Here is a 16,894-nt window from a genome sequence, read left to right on the forward strand (position 1 = left end):
AACGGGCCACTCTCTGTAGTCTGCTACGGTCTTGTGCAGTGCTATTCCCAAACCAGGAGGTGATATTGCCAGTCAGGATGCTCTCTATTGTGCATGAGTAGAAGTTCTTAAGGATCTTCTGAGTGACTTGGAACTTACTTAGGCGCCTGAGGAAGTAGAGGCGTTGCCGTGCCTTCTTCACAACACTGTCAATGTGTGTGGTCCATGTCAGGTCCTCGGATATGTGGACTCCGAGGTACTTGAAACTGTTCACTCTCTCAACCGGTGCCCCATCGATGCTGAGGGGGCTGTAGTCCCTGACCCCCGACCTCCTGAAGTCCACAATCATCTCTTTTGTTTTGCTGACGTTCAGGGAGAGGCAGTTCTCCTGACACCACTGCTGTCACACTCCCAGGTCAGGTCAGACCTGGGAAAGAGAACACCACAGCACTCCCAGGTCAGGTCAGACCTGGGAGAGAGAACACCACAGCACTCCCAGGTCAGGTCAGACCTGGGAGAGAGAACACTACAGACATGGTGTGAACATTGGTCCCCTACCGCCTGACATTGGTCCCCTACCTCCTGACATTGGTTCCCTACCTCCCTCTAGTGGCCAGACTAGCCTGATGGTACAGGCGGCCATCTTGTTTTGGTTCCAAGTAATAGAGTTAATATCTAATTATTTGTTATCTTGGGCCATCCCTGTCTGTGTGTGATGTCGTCTCCCTGTCTGATTGTTATGTGTGATTATGTCTTCTGTGTCTAGTTTGGTGTATTCCTAGTGTGTTTATCAGATTTTGCCTTGTTGTATTATTGCCTGGCATTTGCCAGCTGTTAGTCATTACAATCAGTGGTAGTATTTAAGACCTGCTTGTTACTGACTCGGTGTTCCCCTGCCCGTCGTGTCTCCTGTCGTCTTCCTTGCTTTGTTGTTTTGTATGGATAAGTGTTTTGTAAGTAGTTCTAGTATTTTGTTTGTATTGCTTTGGATCTCAAGTAAACATCCATTTCTCAAGCTTTGCTCCTCGTCTCTGCCTCCGTTCCCTCTCTGCAAACTGTGTTCTCACCTTCATTTAGCAACCCCATCGTAACACACTGCGACAGATTCTCTACCTCTTCCAGGTAGGCCCTCTCGTCGTTGGCAGAGATCAGGCCCACCACTACTGTGTCATCAGCAAATTTGATGATTGTGTTGTTGTTCCGCTGTGCCACACAGTCATGTGTGTACAGGGAGTAGAGGAGGGGGTGAGTGAATGGGTGAATGTGAGGAACAAATTGTAAAGAGCTTTGGATAAAAGCTGCTATATAAATGCACCATTTACCATGCATTACTTTTAATTTCAGATATTGATTGAATAGTGTGTTTTTAGTCTACGACGAAAGATTGGTTGTGTTTCGGCTGTCCTAACTGTGGTGGGGAGTAATAGTAGGCTAGTAGTAGTTAAAAAAAAGAACTTAAAGCCATTCATGGTTCATTTCAGTCATTTTCCATTCATGTGTTATCGCAGGCGGTGAGAGATTTTTGTCAACTTGCTTTCATGACAGTGGCTGTCCGCGACAGTGACTCGGGAGGTAGAGCAGTCGGCTGGTAATCCAGAGGTTCACGGTTTGATTCCCGCTCCTCCCGGGCTCCGTGTCGATGTGTCCTTGAGCAAGACACTTAACCCCTAATTGCTCCCGATGAGCAGGTTGGCACCTTGCATGGTTGCCTCCGCCGTCGGTGTGTGAATGTGTGAGTGAATGGGTAAAAAGTGAGGAACAAATTGTAACGCGCTTTGGATAAAAACTACTATATAAATGCGCCATTTACCATTATGTGTAACTGGGTTTCCTATAGGTGAGTCGACGGTGGAGGAGACCTACGACCGGATGTTCACCGTCATCAGCCGTGTACGCTTCTCCGTCTCCAAGGAGGACGACGGCGTGGCAGTGGACTGCATCGTGGAGCACCCCGCCGTCAAGGACCTGCAGACGCAGAAACGACTGGAGGTGCAATGTGAGTGACTCAGAGGTGCAATGTGAGTGACTCAGAGGTGCAATGTGAGTGACTCAGAGGTGCAATGTGAGTGACTCAGAGGTGCAATGTGAGTGACTCAGAGGTGCAATGTGAGTGACTCAGAGGTGCAATGTGAGTGACTCAGAGGTGCAATGTGAGTGACTCAGAGGTGCAATGCTGAGCCCGAATGTTCGAATGTTCGTTTGTTACGTTAACATTCGAATTCTAAATCAAAATTTGAATTTTTTATTTTTAATAATAATTTTCTTTAATTTCTTTTATCTCTCTATTCATTCTGTTTAAACCAATGGGGTTTTTATTCACAGTTGCAGATAAAGATTAGGCTACACTAATATTATAGTATTAAAAAAAACTGCAAGTTATATTCATTAAAGAAAGTTAATTTAATAAAAAATAGACTAATTTAATCAGATTAATCACTTTATTCAAATTGAGGTTTTAGTTTGAGGATATTTTCAAAAAATAAATAAAAAATTTAACAAAAATATTTGTAATAAAAAAAAAATTTAAACGAAAGTTCCAACGTTCGTTCGAAAAAAAACCTGACGAAGTTCGAATCCCGAAAACAGGCTTCGGGGACAGCCTTAGAGAGGTGCAATGTGAGTGACTGAGAGGTGCAATGTGAGTGACTGAGAGGTGCAATGTGAGTGACTCAGAGGTGCAATGTGAGTGACTCAGAGGTGCAATGTGAGTGACTCAGAGGTGCAATGTGAGTGACTCAGAGGTGCAATGTGAGTGACTCAGAGGTGCAATGTGAGTGACTCAGAGGTGCAATGTGAGTGACTCAGAGGTGCAATGTGAGTGACTGAGAGGTGCAATGTGAGTGACTCAGAGGTGCAATGTGAGTGACTCAGAGGTGCAATGTGAGTGACTCAGAGGTGCAATGTGAGTGACTCAGAGGTGCAATGTGAGTGACTCAGAGGTGCAATGTGAGTGACTCAGAGGTGCAATGTGAGTGACTGAGAGGTGCAATGTGAGTGACTCAGAGGTGCAATGTGAGTGACTCAGAGGTGCAATGTGAGTGACTGAGAGGTGCAATGTGAGTGACTCAGAGGTGCAATGTGAGTGACTGAGAGGTGTAAGGCTGAGCCCGAATGTTCGAACGTTCGTTCGTTACGTTAACATTCGAATTCTAAATCAAAATTTGGATTTTGAATTTTTAATAATAGTTTTTTTTTATTTCTTTTATCTGTATTCATTCTGTTTAAACCAATGAGGTTTTTCTTCACAGTTGCAGATAAATATTAGGCTACACTAATATTATAGTATAAAAAAACTGCTAAGTTATATTCATTAAAGAAAGTTGATTTAATAAAAAAAGAGACTCATTTAATCAGATTAATCACTTTATTCAAGTTGATGATTTAGTTTGAGGATACAAAAAAAAAGTATTTTGAAAAATATTTAAAAAAGATTGTTTAATTAAAAACGAAGGTTTGAACGTTCGTTCGAAAAACCCTGACGAAGTTCGAATCCCAAAAACAGGCTTCGGGGACAGCCTTAGAGAGGTGCAATGTGAGTGACTCAGAGGTGCAATGTGAGTGACTCAGAGGTGCAATGTGAGTGACTCAGAGGTGCAATGTGAGTGACTCAGAGGTGCAATGTGAGTGACTCAGAGGTGCAATGTGAGTGACTCAGAGGTGCAATGTGAGTGACTCAGAGGTGCAATGTGAGTGACTCAGAGGTGCAATGTGAGTGACTCAGAGGTGCAATGTGAGTGACTCAGAGGTGCAATGTGAGTGACTCAGAGGTTCTGTCCTGACCCAGAGCAGCTTCACCTGCAGCCTGCGTCATCAGCAGTGGTGGAAGAAGTAGCACAGCTCATTTACTTAAAGAGAGACAAGAAGATAGATACCAGTTTCCTCTCTAGCGTTCTACACTCGTTGCACACAACATCCGCACGCACACACTCACTTTAAACTTTCACCTTTAACATCCACTTTAAACACTTTTTAACACTACACCATATTTTATCTATTTATTCCTAAAAGATGTGCACTACCTCTTCTAGAAGATAGATACCAGTTTCCTCTCTGTGCGTTCAGTAGAAAGCTATATGGCTGCACGTTAGCCTAGCTTAGCACAATCAATGGAAGCGGACAGTGACGGGTAGCCTAGGCATTGTCCAACTAACACCTCTCCCCCGAAGGCTACCCGTCACTGTCTGCTTCCATTCATTGTGCTAAGCTAGGCTAACATGCAGCCAGATAGCTTTCTACTGAACTCACAGAGAGGAAACTGGTATCTATCTTCTAGAAGAGGTAGTGCACATCTTTTAGGAATAAATAGATAGATACAATATGGTGTAATGTTAAAAAGTGTTTAAAGTGGATGTTAAAGGTGAAAGTTTAAAGTGAGTGTGTGTGTGCGGATGTTGTGTAGAACGCTAGAGAAAACAGCAGTCTTGGCATTCTGAAGTTACAGGTCTCTGTTTGGCCCTCGGGACCCATAGGAGTCACTTTTGCTCGGGTGTCGAATGAGATTTTCTGTTTCTCAAATGGTGTATCGATTGTACGTATACGGGACAGGTTGTTAAACACCAGCAGGAAAGGTTGAGGTAGCCTTTTGTAGACTGTGTAGAATATTAATGTATTCGGATAGACAAGTGTTTTTGTCTGACCTTTCAAGGTAAAAGACAGGGAAAGCTCACCTGGAAACGCTTGACATTTTGGTAATCTTTTGGCTAGCATTGATAAGAGAGAGAGAGAATTGGCTGTAGGTAGAGTGGCTGAATGTCTACCGAGCTCATACTCTATCACCACCCTTTTCCCCTTCCAATTTCTGTTACCCTACCCTGGGGATATAGTTCCACTGAATAAGAATAAGGACTCAAATAAGCAGTAGGAGACAAAACATCTTCATATGATTCGATTTTTTGCTTTCGCTGCTGTAGGTGAATTACGGTAATGAATGAATGAAGTCTGTAGTTGTGAAACCAATCCTTTTGTTTTCAGATAAACCTGAAGTCAGGATTGTGGTCACATATCCTGAAGGCTTAACCAGAGAAGGAGACAATCTAGGTCTGCAATGCATTGCAGAAGGAAAACCACAGTGAGTATTAATAATAATAAACAGACATCCAGACAGACAGACAGACAGACAGACAGACAGACAGACAGACAGACAGACAGACAGACAGACAGACAGACAGACAGACAGACAGACAGACAGACAGACAGACAGACAGACAGACAGACAGTACATACATCCAGACATCCAGACAGACAGACAGACAGACAGACAGACAGACAGACAGACTGTACATACATCCAGACAGACAGACAGACAGACAGACAGACAGACAGACAGACAGACAGACAGACATCCAGACAGACAGACAGACAGACAGACAGACAGACAGACAGACAGACAGACTGTACATACATCCAGACAGACAGACAGACAGACAGACAGACAGACAGACAGACAGACAGACAGACAGACAGACAGACAGACAGACAGACAGACAGACAGTACATACATCCAGACAGACAGACAGACAGACAGACAGACAGACAGACAGACAGACTGTACATACATCCAGACAGACAGACAGACAGACAGACAGACAGACAGACAGACAGACAGACAGACAGACAGACAGTACATACATCCAGACATCCAGACAGACAGACAGACAGACAGACAGACAGACAGACAGACAGACAGACAGACAGACAGACAGATCTTTTGTCATATCCCATCTCCGTCAGTCCAAGCACTCAGTCCCTTAACCTTTCCATTCCATCGCAGCATTTAAATGTTAGCACATTAATTGTTGGTAAAACGCATCATTAGACTGGAGGTTTCTGCTGGTGGCCTCCCTCGGCCAATCAGAGTGCTGCTGACCTTTTAATTCAGAGATTTCTGCTGTGGACGGTGGGACAGGGGTCTGAATGAGGGATGCGTGTGCTATTTGTCCCCCCCCCCCCCCCCCCCCCAGTCCCCATCAGATCAGCTGGCTGAGAGTGGACGAGGACGTGCCTCCGCACGCCGTGGTGACCGGCGCCGACCTCTACATCGAGAACCTCAACAAGTCGTACAACGGCACCTACCGCTGCGTGGCGTCCAACGCCGTGGGCGAGGCCTACGACGACTACATCCTCTACGTCTATGGTAGGTATGGAGATGCGTGGCGGCTGCTGCTGATGCTGCTGCGCTCTGTTACACTTAACCTCTTTAAGCCCGACGGGTCCGAAACCGGACCCAAAATGACATCACGTCATAAATCCACGTCTACAGACTGTATGGATTAATGTTAATGGTGCTGAACGAGCTCAGTGGCAGTTTTTCATGTCATTTTTAGCATGGTGTTATTCACCGTCAAAGATGCAGAGAAAAATCTCAATTTATATTCTCCTTTGTTTCATCACAGTTTACTCGAGCCTAGTAACAGACGCAATATGTCTGACACTGGGACTGCATTCCCTGAGATCCATAGATGTCCCTAGATACCAGGAACATGCAAAAGGACCTTGTAGAAGTGGAGCAATCTTCCATTTACTTAGGTATGTATTTTAGGCGGATTTTGAGAAAATAGGGCTCCGGGCTTAAAGGAACACTCCAACATTTTGGGAAATTAGCTTATTTGCCATCTACCCTGGAGTTAGACAAGAAGATACATACCTTTTTCTTCTCTGTGCATGCAGTAGGAGTAGGAAGACGTTGGGAACTAGGCTAATGGAGGAACATACTTCCAGCGACTGACGCTAAGCTAGGCTAACGTCTTCCTACTCCTACTGCATGCACAGAGAAGAAAAAAGGTATGTATCTTCTTGTCTAACTCCAAGGTTGATGGCAAATAAGCTAATTTCCCAAAATGTTGGAGTTTTCCTTTAAGAGGTTAAGAAGAAGTCTTTATTTGTCATACGGCAAACACACACATGTGAGATGGGTGCGACACGCAGGAACACACACACATTTACATTTACATTCACATTTACATTCACATTCACATTTTACATTACATTACATTTACATTACATTCACACACACATGTGTTGGGTCGCTGATGAAAAGCCTCTCTGCGCTTGACCCATCCCGTCGTCGTCCCCCCCCCCCCCCCCCCCCAAGGGAAGCCGGGAGCAGACACGGGACCAATCCAAGTGCTCCTGTCCGTCTTCATCAGGGACGCGGCAGCATTAGCGATCTGTTCTGCTGGTTTTTCCATTGGCTTTATCTCTTTTTGAGGGGGGGAAACCCTTGCGAGCACAGGGGGGAGAACTTGCAAACTCCACACAGAAAGGCCCGGGTGATACCCCCACCTGGGTCTAGGGTGACCAGATGCAAAAAGTCCAAAAGTGGGACAACAGTAAAATTTTGGTGGGACAAAGTGGGACAACAGTAAGATTTTGGTGGGACAAAGTGGGACAGATAGATAATGTAAATTTTTTTATTAGAATAACTGAGTCTAGCAAAATGACAGGAGCTAGTTTCATACCACAGTCGGCTGACCTGTATGAATGGGAGTGTTGTACTGTGTGATAGACACTTGTTATCTCAGCTGCAGTGACCTTGTCCGTCTGGCTATCATTGTTTGGTTTAAAAAGAAACGTATCCATAGATCTGGATGTTTCTTTTTGGTGAGCCACTTTCATGTGAGACTCACGTCCACTGTGGCGCTTCAAGTCGTATTCTCCTCCATGCGCAATTGAAAACGAACTATGACACAAAACACAGAAAGCCTGCTGCGGATTGCCTGCCATCTGCCTCACCCAGTCATGTGTCGTTTGCCAGTCTTGGTTGTAACTGCAGGTCCGTTTCTTTTTACTGCTTTCCATCTTGAACTAGTTTGCTTGTAATGTTGTTGTGTTTTTTTTGACCAATCAGATTTGTGATATGAGGTAGCGTCACAAGTTCAACTCTCACGAGCAGAGCAGTGCGCTAAATTACTATAACCAATCAGATCTGCGATATGAGGTAGCGTCACGACTCAGTCACATCACAAGCAGGCAAGCAGCGCGCTAAAGTACTATAATATAACCAATCAGAGCAATGTGTGTGGACAAGAGGCGGGTTGCTACGTTTACTGTCTGTAGGGAGGGGCTTTTAGACGCATGTTTTTTTTTGGCTTCGAAAAGAGGGACATCCTCTCAATATGAGGGACGGGGGACATTTGGTCAAATGGTGGGTACAACCAAAAGGGGGACACCTGGTCACCCTACCTGGGTCCCTGGCAAGCCGGCAACCTGGTCCCCAAGCGGGAATCGAACCCAGGACCTTCTTGCTGTGAGGCGACAAGTGTTAACCACGACTACACCACCATATGTCCACTTGCACATAATGATTTTATATTGGATATGCAGATGTGACTGCAGATGTAGCAATAGATTACACAGCATATGTGTGTAATCTTCCCTGTATAATTCTCGTTTTTCATCTTGCAGTCATACCTGTGGGGAATTAATTCATCCCTTTACCAACTGTTCTCTCTGATCACTATATCCTGTAGCCTACCTTCTGGGACATCTGTACCTTTCCAATAATTAGATTTTGCATGATGACATTTCGAGGTGAAACAGTGGCTTGAGTAACAGCTGGCTCAGGTCAGAGTTAGAGATTGTCCAAGGATCAGGGAAGAATGTTGAGACCTCTTTTGGTGCACAGTGAAATATAGGACACGTTGGAAAATGTATGTCCCCGGCTAATCACCGTTATTGATTCTTTTGAGTTTCGTGTTTGAAATCACTAATTCTATTAAACCTGTTAATTGGTCAGAGGAGTTATGCTGTAGGCTGCCGTTTGAAGCGTCTCATTACTTTTTTTACACAGTGAACCTTCACGCAACCTAATTGCAGGCTGCAAATTGCATGACACATAATTCCCATGCAACTTGACAGTTACACAACGCAATTAAAAAGGGAATCTAAGTTGCACGCCATGCAACACACTCGATTGAATAGTTTATTCTACTAACATTAAAGGAACATTTTGGGAAATTATCTTATCATCTTCTCCAGAAAGAGACAAGAAGAGAGATACCAGTTTCCTCTCTGTGTTTTCAGTAGAAAGCGATCTGGCTGAATGTTAGCCTAGCTTAGCACAATGAATGGAAGCGGACATGACCGGTTAGCCTTTGGGAGAGGTGTTAGTTGGACAATGCCTAGGCTAACCGGTCATATCCGCTTCCATTCTTTGTGCTAAGCTAGGCTAACATGCAGCCAGATAGCTTTCTACTGAAGGCACAGAGAGGAAACTGGTATCTATCTTCTTGTCTCTCTCTGGAGAAGACAGTAAGCTAATTTCCCAAAATGTTGGCGTGTTCCTTTAACATTAAATAGCTAGATTGGTATTATTGTTGCCGGACCCACCAGGGCCATCCTACAGGTGGAGAGGAGCCTGAATGTCTAATGTCTAATATAATTGGCTTTGTCAACGTAAAAACTGCTTGACCTGTCACTTAACTGGTGCCAGTGAAAATGAGCCTGCCAGCTAACTTTATGCTAGCAAGTCTTTCTGTCAATAACATTGCCTATGGTTGGCAAACTGAGTAAATATGTTGGACGACTAGGCCGGCTTGCCAGTCAGATATCTCTCTGTTAGGGTTGCCAATCCCTCCGGGGATTACATTGTAATGTTGTAACAGTGCATCATTACTGTCAAGGGAAAGAGATATCAACAAACATCATTCGTTTGGCATCATCACCTGGCACGCTGTGGGCGTTTTGATTGGCCGTCGCATGAAACTAGTTTGACAACAGAGGGCTTTACGCTATGCAACTCCAATGCAACAAAGTTTCAAGCGGCTAAAGTTGCGTGAAGGTTTAATCAGCCGAAGGTCCTACAGTATACGGAGGAGATGTGGCCGCCCTGCAGGTGTGACATTGTCACTATTATATGAGGCAGCGTCTTCTCTGCCGGTCTGGGGGTTGTTCATCATTGTGTTCTGCCAGGCAGATGATGACATCTGCTTTGTTCCTTATGGGACCCTAATGATCACCTCCAAACTGGAGGACAGCATATGCTGCTGGCAAATAGCTCAGTCACGACACACTTACAGAGGTTCTTGTCGTGACTAAACTCCCGATTGTGATGAGGACGCTTATTCTCTCGCAGAATGATAATAACCGCACTGATCTGATGATACAATTTCTTCAACTTTTATATATCAGGGAATTGTTTGGGAGGGTGTCTTACTCTTCCTGCTTACATAAGAATATTTCAAATCCTAATAATATTTGGGTCGAATTTTTGGATTTCTGTAACTCAACTTTTATATATCAGGGAATTATCCGGGAGCATGTCTGTTTACTCTTCCTGCTTACATACGAATATTTTAAATCCTAATCATTTTTGGATCGATTTTTTTTTATATATTTTTGGTGGGCTTTTAAATTATTATAAATGATGTACCCACTGTTGTTTGTGTGGATTGTGTGGGCGGATTCTGTAATAGCTTTGTATACTGCCTGGTTACCAATCCTGGAGATGATTTAGCGTTCTCGCCCGGGGGTAACTTCCTACCCACACGAACGCTACAGTCCGTATACCACCTCCCATTAAAAGCAACCGTGGAAGCTCTATGACTTTAGTTTGGTTATAATGAGACACAGGAGATTAGCAAAAAGGTGCTAATAACTGTGTGTAATTATGTCTGAGATCCTCACTCCTGTTTTCCAGAGGATTAAATACCAGACAAAATTATGTTGTGGTCCATCGGAGGGTTTGTTTTCCCAGACTAATCATGCTAGCTGCAGTAGCTTAATTAGTGTGTGTTTAGGAACATGGGTTTGTCTTGCCGTGATAACCGCCTTGTGTGTGTTGCGCTTAGCAGGTGTATCTGGGTGGTAAGGGAATGGTCCCCCGCGTGCTCCCTCCACCCCCAGCTCCCCCTACCCCTGACAAACACCACCACTTTTTAGAGGAATTGCAGAATGATTATTTCCTTCCTCTTATCATGACCTGCTATGGACCTTATTAGTATTTTCTATTTTAATCTACACAGCTCTTCATCCCACGAGGCCAGTGTGTACACCTACCAAAACACCCCTTATTGTGGATGTGCTATGTCTGATAACTGCCAATATGCTTAACAAGAAACATGTTTTATTAATGAGCCGTCTTGGACATGATCATTTTCTTCATGAGAATTGGTGAAATAATCTTTTACCTTGCTGCTACCGTGACGCTGGTCCTTAAAGGTCACATATTATACTGCTTTTTTTGCAGAAGATACCACTCAGATTAAGCATTCTAGCAGGCAGCCTCTATAGACCACAGCAACACTTCCGGTTTTCTGAAATCATGGCAGACAGAGTGGGGGGAGAAAAATGAATGAATGTGGATGAGAGCCTTGACATTAATTGGTTGTAGCTACAGCTGTGGGGGTGCGGGAGACATGATCCAATAGACTTATATATACGCCTGAGTCTCCTGAACACGGAGCGACCAATCGCAAGTCCCTTTTCCGCACCTACTCCCGAACTCCGCATGCGCAGATTGCCCACGGAGTCTAGGTTCATCAATCTGCGCATGCGTAGTTCGGGGAGTAGGTGCGGGAAAGCGACTCTACTGTAGCTCGGCCGAGAAAGTGCCGATCGACTTGGGATTGGTCTCTCCGTGTTCAGGAGACTCATGCGTATAAAAGTCTATTGGATCATGTGTCCAGCACGCGTGAATATTTTCCCTAACGGGGTTGCACTTCCGCGTTCGGTTTGCGCGATCTGATTGGCCACTGACGTTTCTGGTCATGTGACACGTGCGCCAATCGCGTGACGCCTGTGTCTGCGCCTATTTCCGCCTCGAACAGCCTGCAAACTATACCTAACGCCTAGTTTATCACTGGTTAAGCTTAGGCGACTCTTTCGAACTTGGTTAAGGTTAGAGTTTGGAATCAGGGCTGGTGTTCTATCGGCCTGCTCTAAGAACAAACTCTAACCTTAACCAACTTCGAAAGAGTGCCTAAGCTTAACCGGTGATAGAAACAGGCGTCACACGATTGGCGCACATGTCACATGACCAGAAACGTCAGTGGCCAATCAGATCGCGCAAACCGAACGCGGAAGTGCAACCCCGTTAGGGAAAATATTTGCGCGTCCGGCACCCCCACAGCCGTAGCTACAACCACTTAATGTCAAGTCTCTCATCCACATTCATATATTTTCTCCCCCCGCTCTCTCCTCCATGAGCTCAATGTAACGCGGAAGTGCAGTGCTCTACACCCCTCCGTTTCAGTCCTGTTCTCGACGGCCTGTAGCTTTAAATGCAGATGAGCTGCTGTTCCCCAACGGCTCCAGAAGAACTGCGTGTGTGAACTATGGTTGCGCCTCACGAAATTCGGATCAAACTAGGCGTCGCAGAGCAAATAGGAGGTATAATCTAGTGATTGCGTGTCTTACTTCTTCTCGCCCAATTAAACAAATTGACGTACGGCAGAGAGGCAAACCTGAATGGCTCCTTGAAGTACTGTATGTTTACATGTCTTCTAACCTAGGCAGCCCAGAGAAATCATGGTAATCACAATGACTGGGGTTGTTTTATTTCACCGTTTGAGTGTTAGTGGGCCCACCAGACACCCAACGGGACAAACACTGAAGAAGTGAGTTTTTCCACAATATGTGACCTTTAAGTCTCTTACTCTCAAGAAATAAAAGAATTCCGTTTCATTTTTGGACAACATCAATAGAGCGCAGTAAATCTGCCAAATCCATTGCTGCCGTGTTCCCCATATTGTACTGTATGTGGCTGTAAAAGGCTGAGGAAGAGGCTAGTCTCTCTCTCTCTCTCTCTCTCTCTCTCTCTCTCTCTCTCTCTCTCTCTCTCTCTCTCTCCCTCTCTCTCCCTCTCTCTCCCCCTCTCTCTCTCTCTCTCTCTCTCTCTCTCTCTCTCTCTCTCTCTCTCTCTCTCTCTCTCTCTCTCTCTCTCTCTCTCTCTCCTCTCTCCCTCTCCCTCTCTCTCTCTCTCTCTCTCTCTCTCTCTCTCTCTCTCTCTCTCTCCCTCTCTCTCCCATGTGGGTGTCCTTCGCAGCGGGCTGTGAGTTCCCCCCTTGGCTGGTATCAGGTGTGGGAGTAATCTGCTCATATAGAGGCCTGTTTCCAACAACAGCCCCGTCTGGCCAGAGTTGACCCACCCAGGCACTACGCCTCGTATACGTTCTGCCAGTTGGCAGGAGAACAATGCTGCCTTTAGCTCCGCGGTTCACTCGGCTGTTGACACGTTGACCTAGAAATCTCCAACGGTCACAGAAAGTCAAAGATCGCCACGAGTCATCTGGAGCTTGGAACTCGTTCGGGGAGTTTCCTTTCACTACCACACTACAGAAGGTTAACCCTTTCATGACCGCACTACAGAAGGTTAACCCTTTCACGACCACACTACAGAAGGCTAACCCTTTCACTACCACACTACAGAAGGCTAACCCTTTCACTACCACACTACAGAAGGCTAACCCTTTCACTACCACACTACAGAAGGTTAACCCTTTCATGACCGCACTACAGAAGGTTAACCCTTTCACGACCACACTACAGAAGGTTAACCCTTTCACTACCACATTACAGAAGGTTAACCTTTCACTACCACATTACAGAAGGTTAACCTTTCACTATCACACTACAGAGGTTAACCCTTTCACTACCACACTATAGAAGGTTAACCCTTTCATTACCACACTACAGAAGGTTAACCCTTTCACGACCACACTACAGAAGGTTAACCCTTTCACGACCACACTACAGAAGGTTAACCTTTCACTACCACACTACATATGGGTAACCTTTCACTACCACACTACAGAAGGTTAACCTTTCACTACCACACTACAGAAGGTTAACCCGTTCACTACCACACTACAGAAGGTTAACCTTTCACTACCACACTACAAAAGGTTAACCCTTTCACTACCACACTACATAAGGTTAACCTTTCACGACCACACTACAGAAGGTTAACCCTCTCACTACCACACTACAGAAGGTTAACCCTTTCACGACCACACTACAGAAGGTTAACCCTTTCACGACCACACTACAGAAGGTTAACCCGTTCACTACCACACTACAGAAGGTTAACCTTTCACTACCACACTACAAAAGGTTAACCCTTTCACTACCACACTACAGAAGGTTAACCCTTTCACGACCACACTACAGAAGGTTACCCTTTCACTACCACACTACAGACGGTTAACCGGTTATATGCATAACTTTTAACCAACCGAAAACAAACAACTGAAACGTATGTGCCTACGATACACTATAAGTGTAGACTTTGAAAGAGTAAAGTCTGACACCCCCTCACATTTAACTACAATTTAGTCATACGTTTTAGTCCTAGAAGTGCGGTTTTCAAAGACTGGGATATACTGTATATAAGACTCAGGATTCTTTCTGAGATTGTTTATTTTAGCCCACTTTTCCAGGGCTAACACGTTGGAAAACACATGGTGTATATATATATATATATATTTCTATATATATAGCACCTGAGGAAGCAGAAGCGAAACATGTGCAAAAAAAATAAAAAATAAAAAACCAGTTCTGAGGAGTGTGCAGTCCCTTCTTTCTTTTGAAGGTATTCTTCTTCTAGCTTTATATATATATATATAGACAGATGTACTTCTATAGGTTTCATCTGTGAATAATAAGCCCATGCTATTGTATTTAATTCGATAGAACTTTTTTCACATGGGCTAAAGACAACCTTTAATAAAAGTATAAAGACAGGTAATTAAAGGCTCTGGCTAACGTTTTGTTGTCACGTGAGCATCCTCTCTCTCTCTCTCTCTCTCTCTCTCTCTCTCTCTCTCTCTCTCTCTCCCTTCTCTCCCTCCCTCCCTCTCTCTCTCTCTCTCTCTCTCTCTCTCTCTCTCTCTCTCTCTCTCTCTCTCTCTCTCTCTCTCTCTCTCTCTGACACTAAAAGACAAATGAACAAGCTATCAGAAAATTGAGATTCAAACAAAAGGCCATTATGGATTTATGTGCTACAATCAGGAAATGTTGTCGCGATACAGGTCCATAGGCGCAGATGGCATATCATTTAAGGGCGCGTTCTTTTAGAAAAGATCGATGGCATAAAACATTTCCTTCAGAACTCGGGCTCCACGCGGCTGCAAGCCTCCTGAATCTCCCTCCTCGGTATAAATTTCACCAAAAACGCTCTATACAACAAGACGCTGGGCCGTTTGGTTTCTCTTTGTTTAGTGCGCCGTGTACCCAAGAGTTTCTGATTTACCGGCCAGTCAGTTCATTTCATTGGTCTGTTCATTTCATCATTTCATTGGTTACTGTAGGGGATATAAATCATGCGGGTGTGCGTCTCACACATCGCATGAGCCAAGATTTATACCCCACCGATAATATAAAAAAAAAGTTAGATTTTTTTTTGATCAGATAGGCCGAGACAGACCGAGGTAAAACTCGCATGATTTTATTTTCCGACATTGGAAATTTGTCTGCAACAGTGAAATTGCTCGAAGCGCCCGTTCGGCGTAAAGGCCCGGGTCCAGTCAGGCTTAAGCGGTCATATAGCGAAACAATTTTTCCCTACATTGTTTCAATTTGTTAGTCGGAATTTCCCATATCAAAATTCCTCACGGATACAAATGCACCCTGATATACGGCGCCTCCGATACGCGCTCATATTTCAGCCCTCAGTGAATGCTGAGCGAGGAGGCGTCCAGCCTGGAAATTGCCCGTGGGGAGTTCTCGCCCCGGCTCTGGTGTTACACGTGCCACATCCCATCCAGGGCCTTGGTGAAGGCCCTCCACTCTGGATGGCCAATTCCCCCGTCCAGACACTGACACATCAGCTATCAGGCTGCCTTCGGTCACAGGGAAAGAAATCTCCCCCACCGTCAGCGGCGAATCTGTTCCTGATGCCCTGATAGAGAGAGGCCCTGATAGAGAGAGAGAGAGAGAGAGACAGCGAGAGGGAGGGAGAGGGAGAGAGAGAGAAGAGACAGAGAAGAGCAGAGAGAGAGAGAGAGAGAGAGAGAGAGAGAGAGAGAGAGAGAGAAGAGAGAGAGAGAGGAGAGAGAGAGAGAGAGAGAGAGAGAGAGAGAGAGAGAGAGAGAGAGAGAGAGAGAGAAGAGAGAGAGAGAGAGAGAGAGTCTGCCCTCGCTCACAGGGATAGAAATCTCCCCACTGTCAGAGCGAATCTGTTCCCTGATACCCTGTACCCTCCCCCCGTCTACCACCCCCAACCCCCACCCCCAACCCCACCCTGGATCCCGTTCCCAGTGGCGACATTATGCTGCTCCTTGATGTTTTATCATTAGTTTGGAAGTGTGTGGTCCCCCGCCGTGGCCTTTTGATGGAGCACAGACAGCAGAGGCATGGAGACAGCGAGCCAATTTCCCCCTGCTGTGACTCTTCCGCAGCGAGGGGCCCCGCTATCTCTCCCGGAGCCACAAACAGACACAGATTTCCCTGGTGAGAGAGGGGCCCTTCCACCCCTCAGCACCGTCGCATACCTGGATTGGCCTCCATTTTGTATCTCTCGTTGTGTAGTTTGGGGGGGGGGGGGGGGGGTTGTTATTCAAAGGCCTAATCAGTACGACACTATAGGCACAGATGATATCACTCAGAGCTTGCGTCGCAGCCCAGGAAGAGGAGAGAGTGGTCTCCGGGAATTAAGTACAGCTGGACTTTATACGCTGTGGGATGTAAGCGAATCGCTTCCATGAAATTTTTTTTTCTTTTTTGGTCACTTTTTTGTTGTTGTATACAAATTTGTTTATTAAAAAGGATTAACACGTAATGTATGACACAGTCCTGGTATAACAGTGTATGAGTATGAAAATGCAGAACTCATATCGACATCATGGGAGTAACTAAAATAACAACACACATTTAGATTCTTGAGTTTGCACTATACATAATAGCACCTGCACCCATCATCAATGACTTTTGTCTCTTTCTTTCTTTTTGTCTTTCTTTCTTTCTTTCTTTCTTTCTTTCT

The 16,894-nt window shown here is 45.1% G+C and overlaps 1 protein-coding gene across 1 annotated transcript in view; it reads left to right on the plus strand.

Annotated features, from left to right (window-relative positions):
• cadm1b (cell adhesion molecule 1b) overlaps positions 1 to 16,894 on the plus strand; it is a gene marked incomplete at its 5' end in the record, with an annotated part of 172,790 nt that overhangs the window by 126,692 nt on the left and 29,204 nt on the right. Inside the window, 3 exons of the mRNA XM_084310984.1 lie at positions 1,817 to 1,975; positions 4,951 to 5,047; positions 5,940 to 6,112. Of these exons, the coding sequence (XP_084167110.1) occupies positions 1,817 to 1,975; positions 4,951 to 5,047; positions 5,940 to 6,112 (429 nt within the window). The remainder of the gene's footprint in view (positions 1 to 1,816; positions 1,976 to 4,950; positions 5,048 to 5,939; positions 6,113 to 16,894) is intronic.

The sequence above is a fragment of the Notolepis coatsorum genome (assembly GCF_963971535.1).
Source record: "Notolepis coatsorum genome assembly, chromosome: 1".
NCBI classification, from domain to species: Eukaryota; Metazoa; Chordata; class Actinopteri; order Aulopiformes; family Paralepididae; genus Notolepis; species Notolepis coatsorum.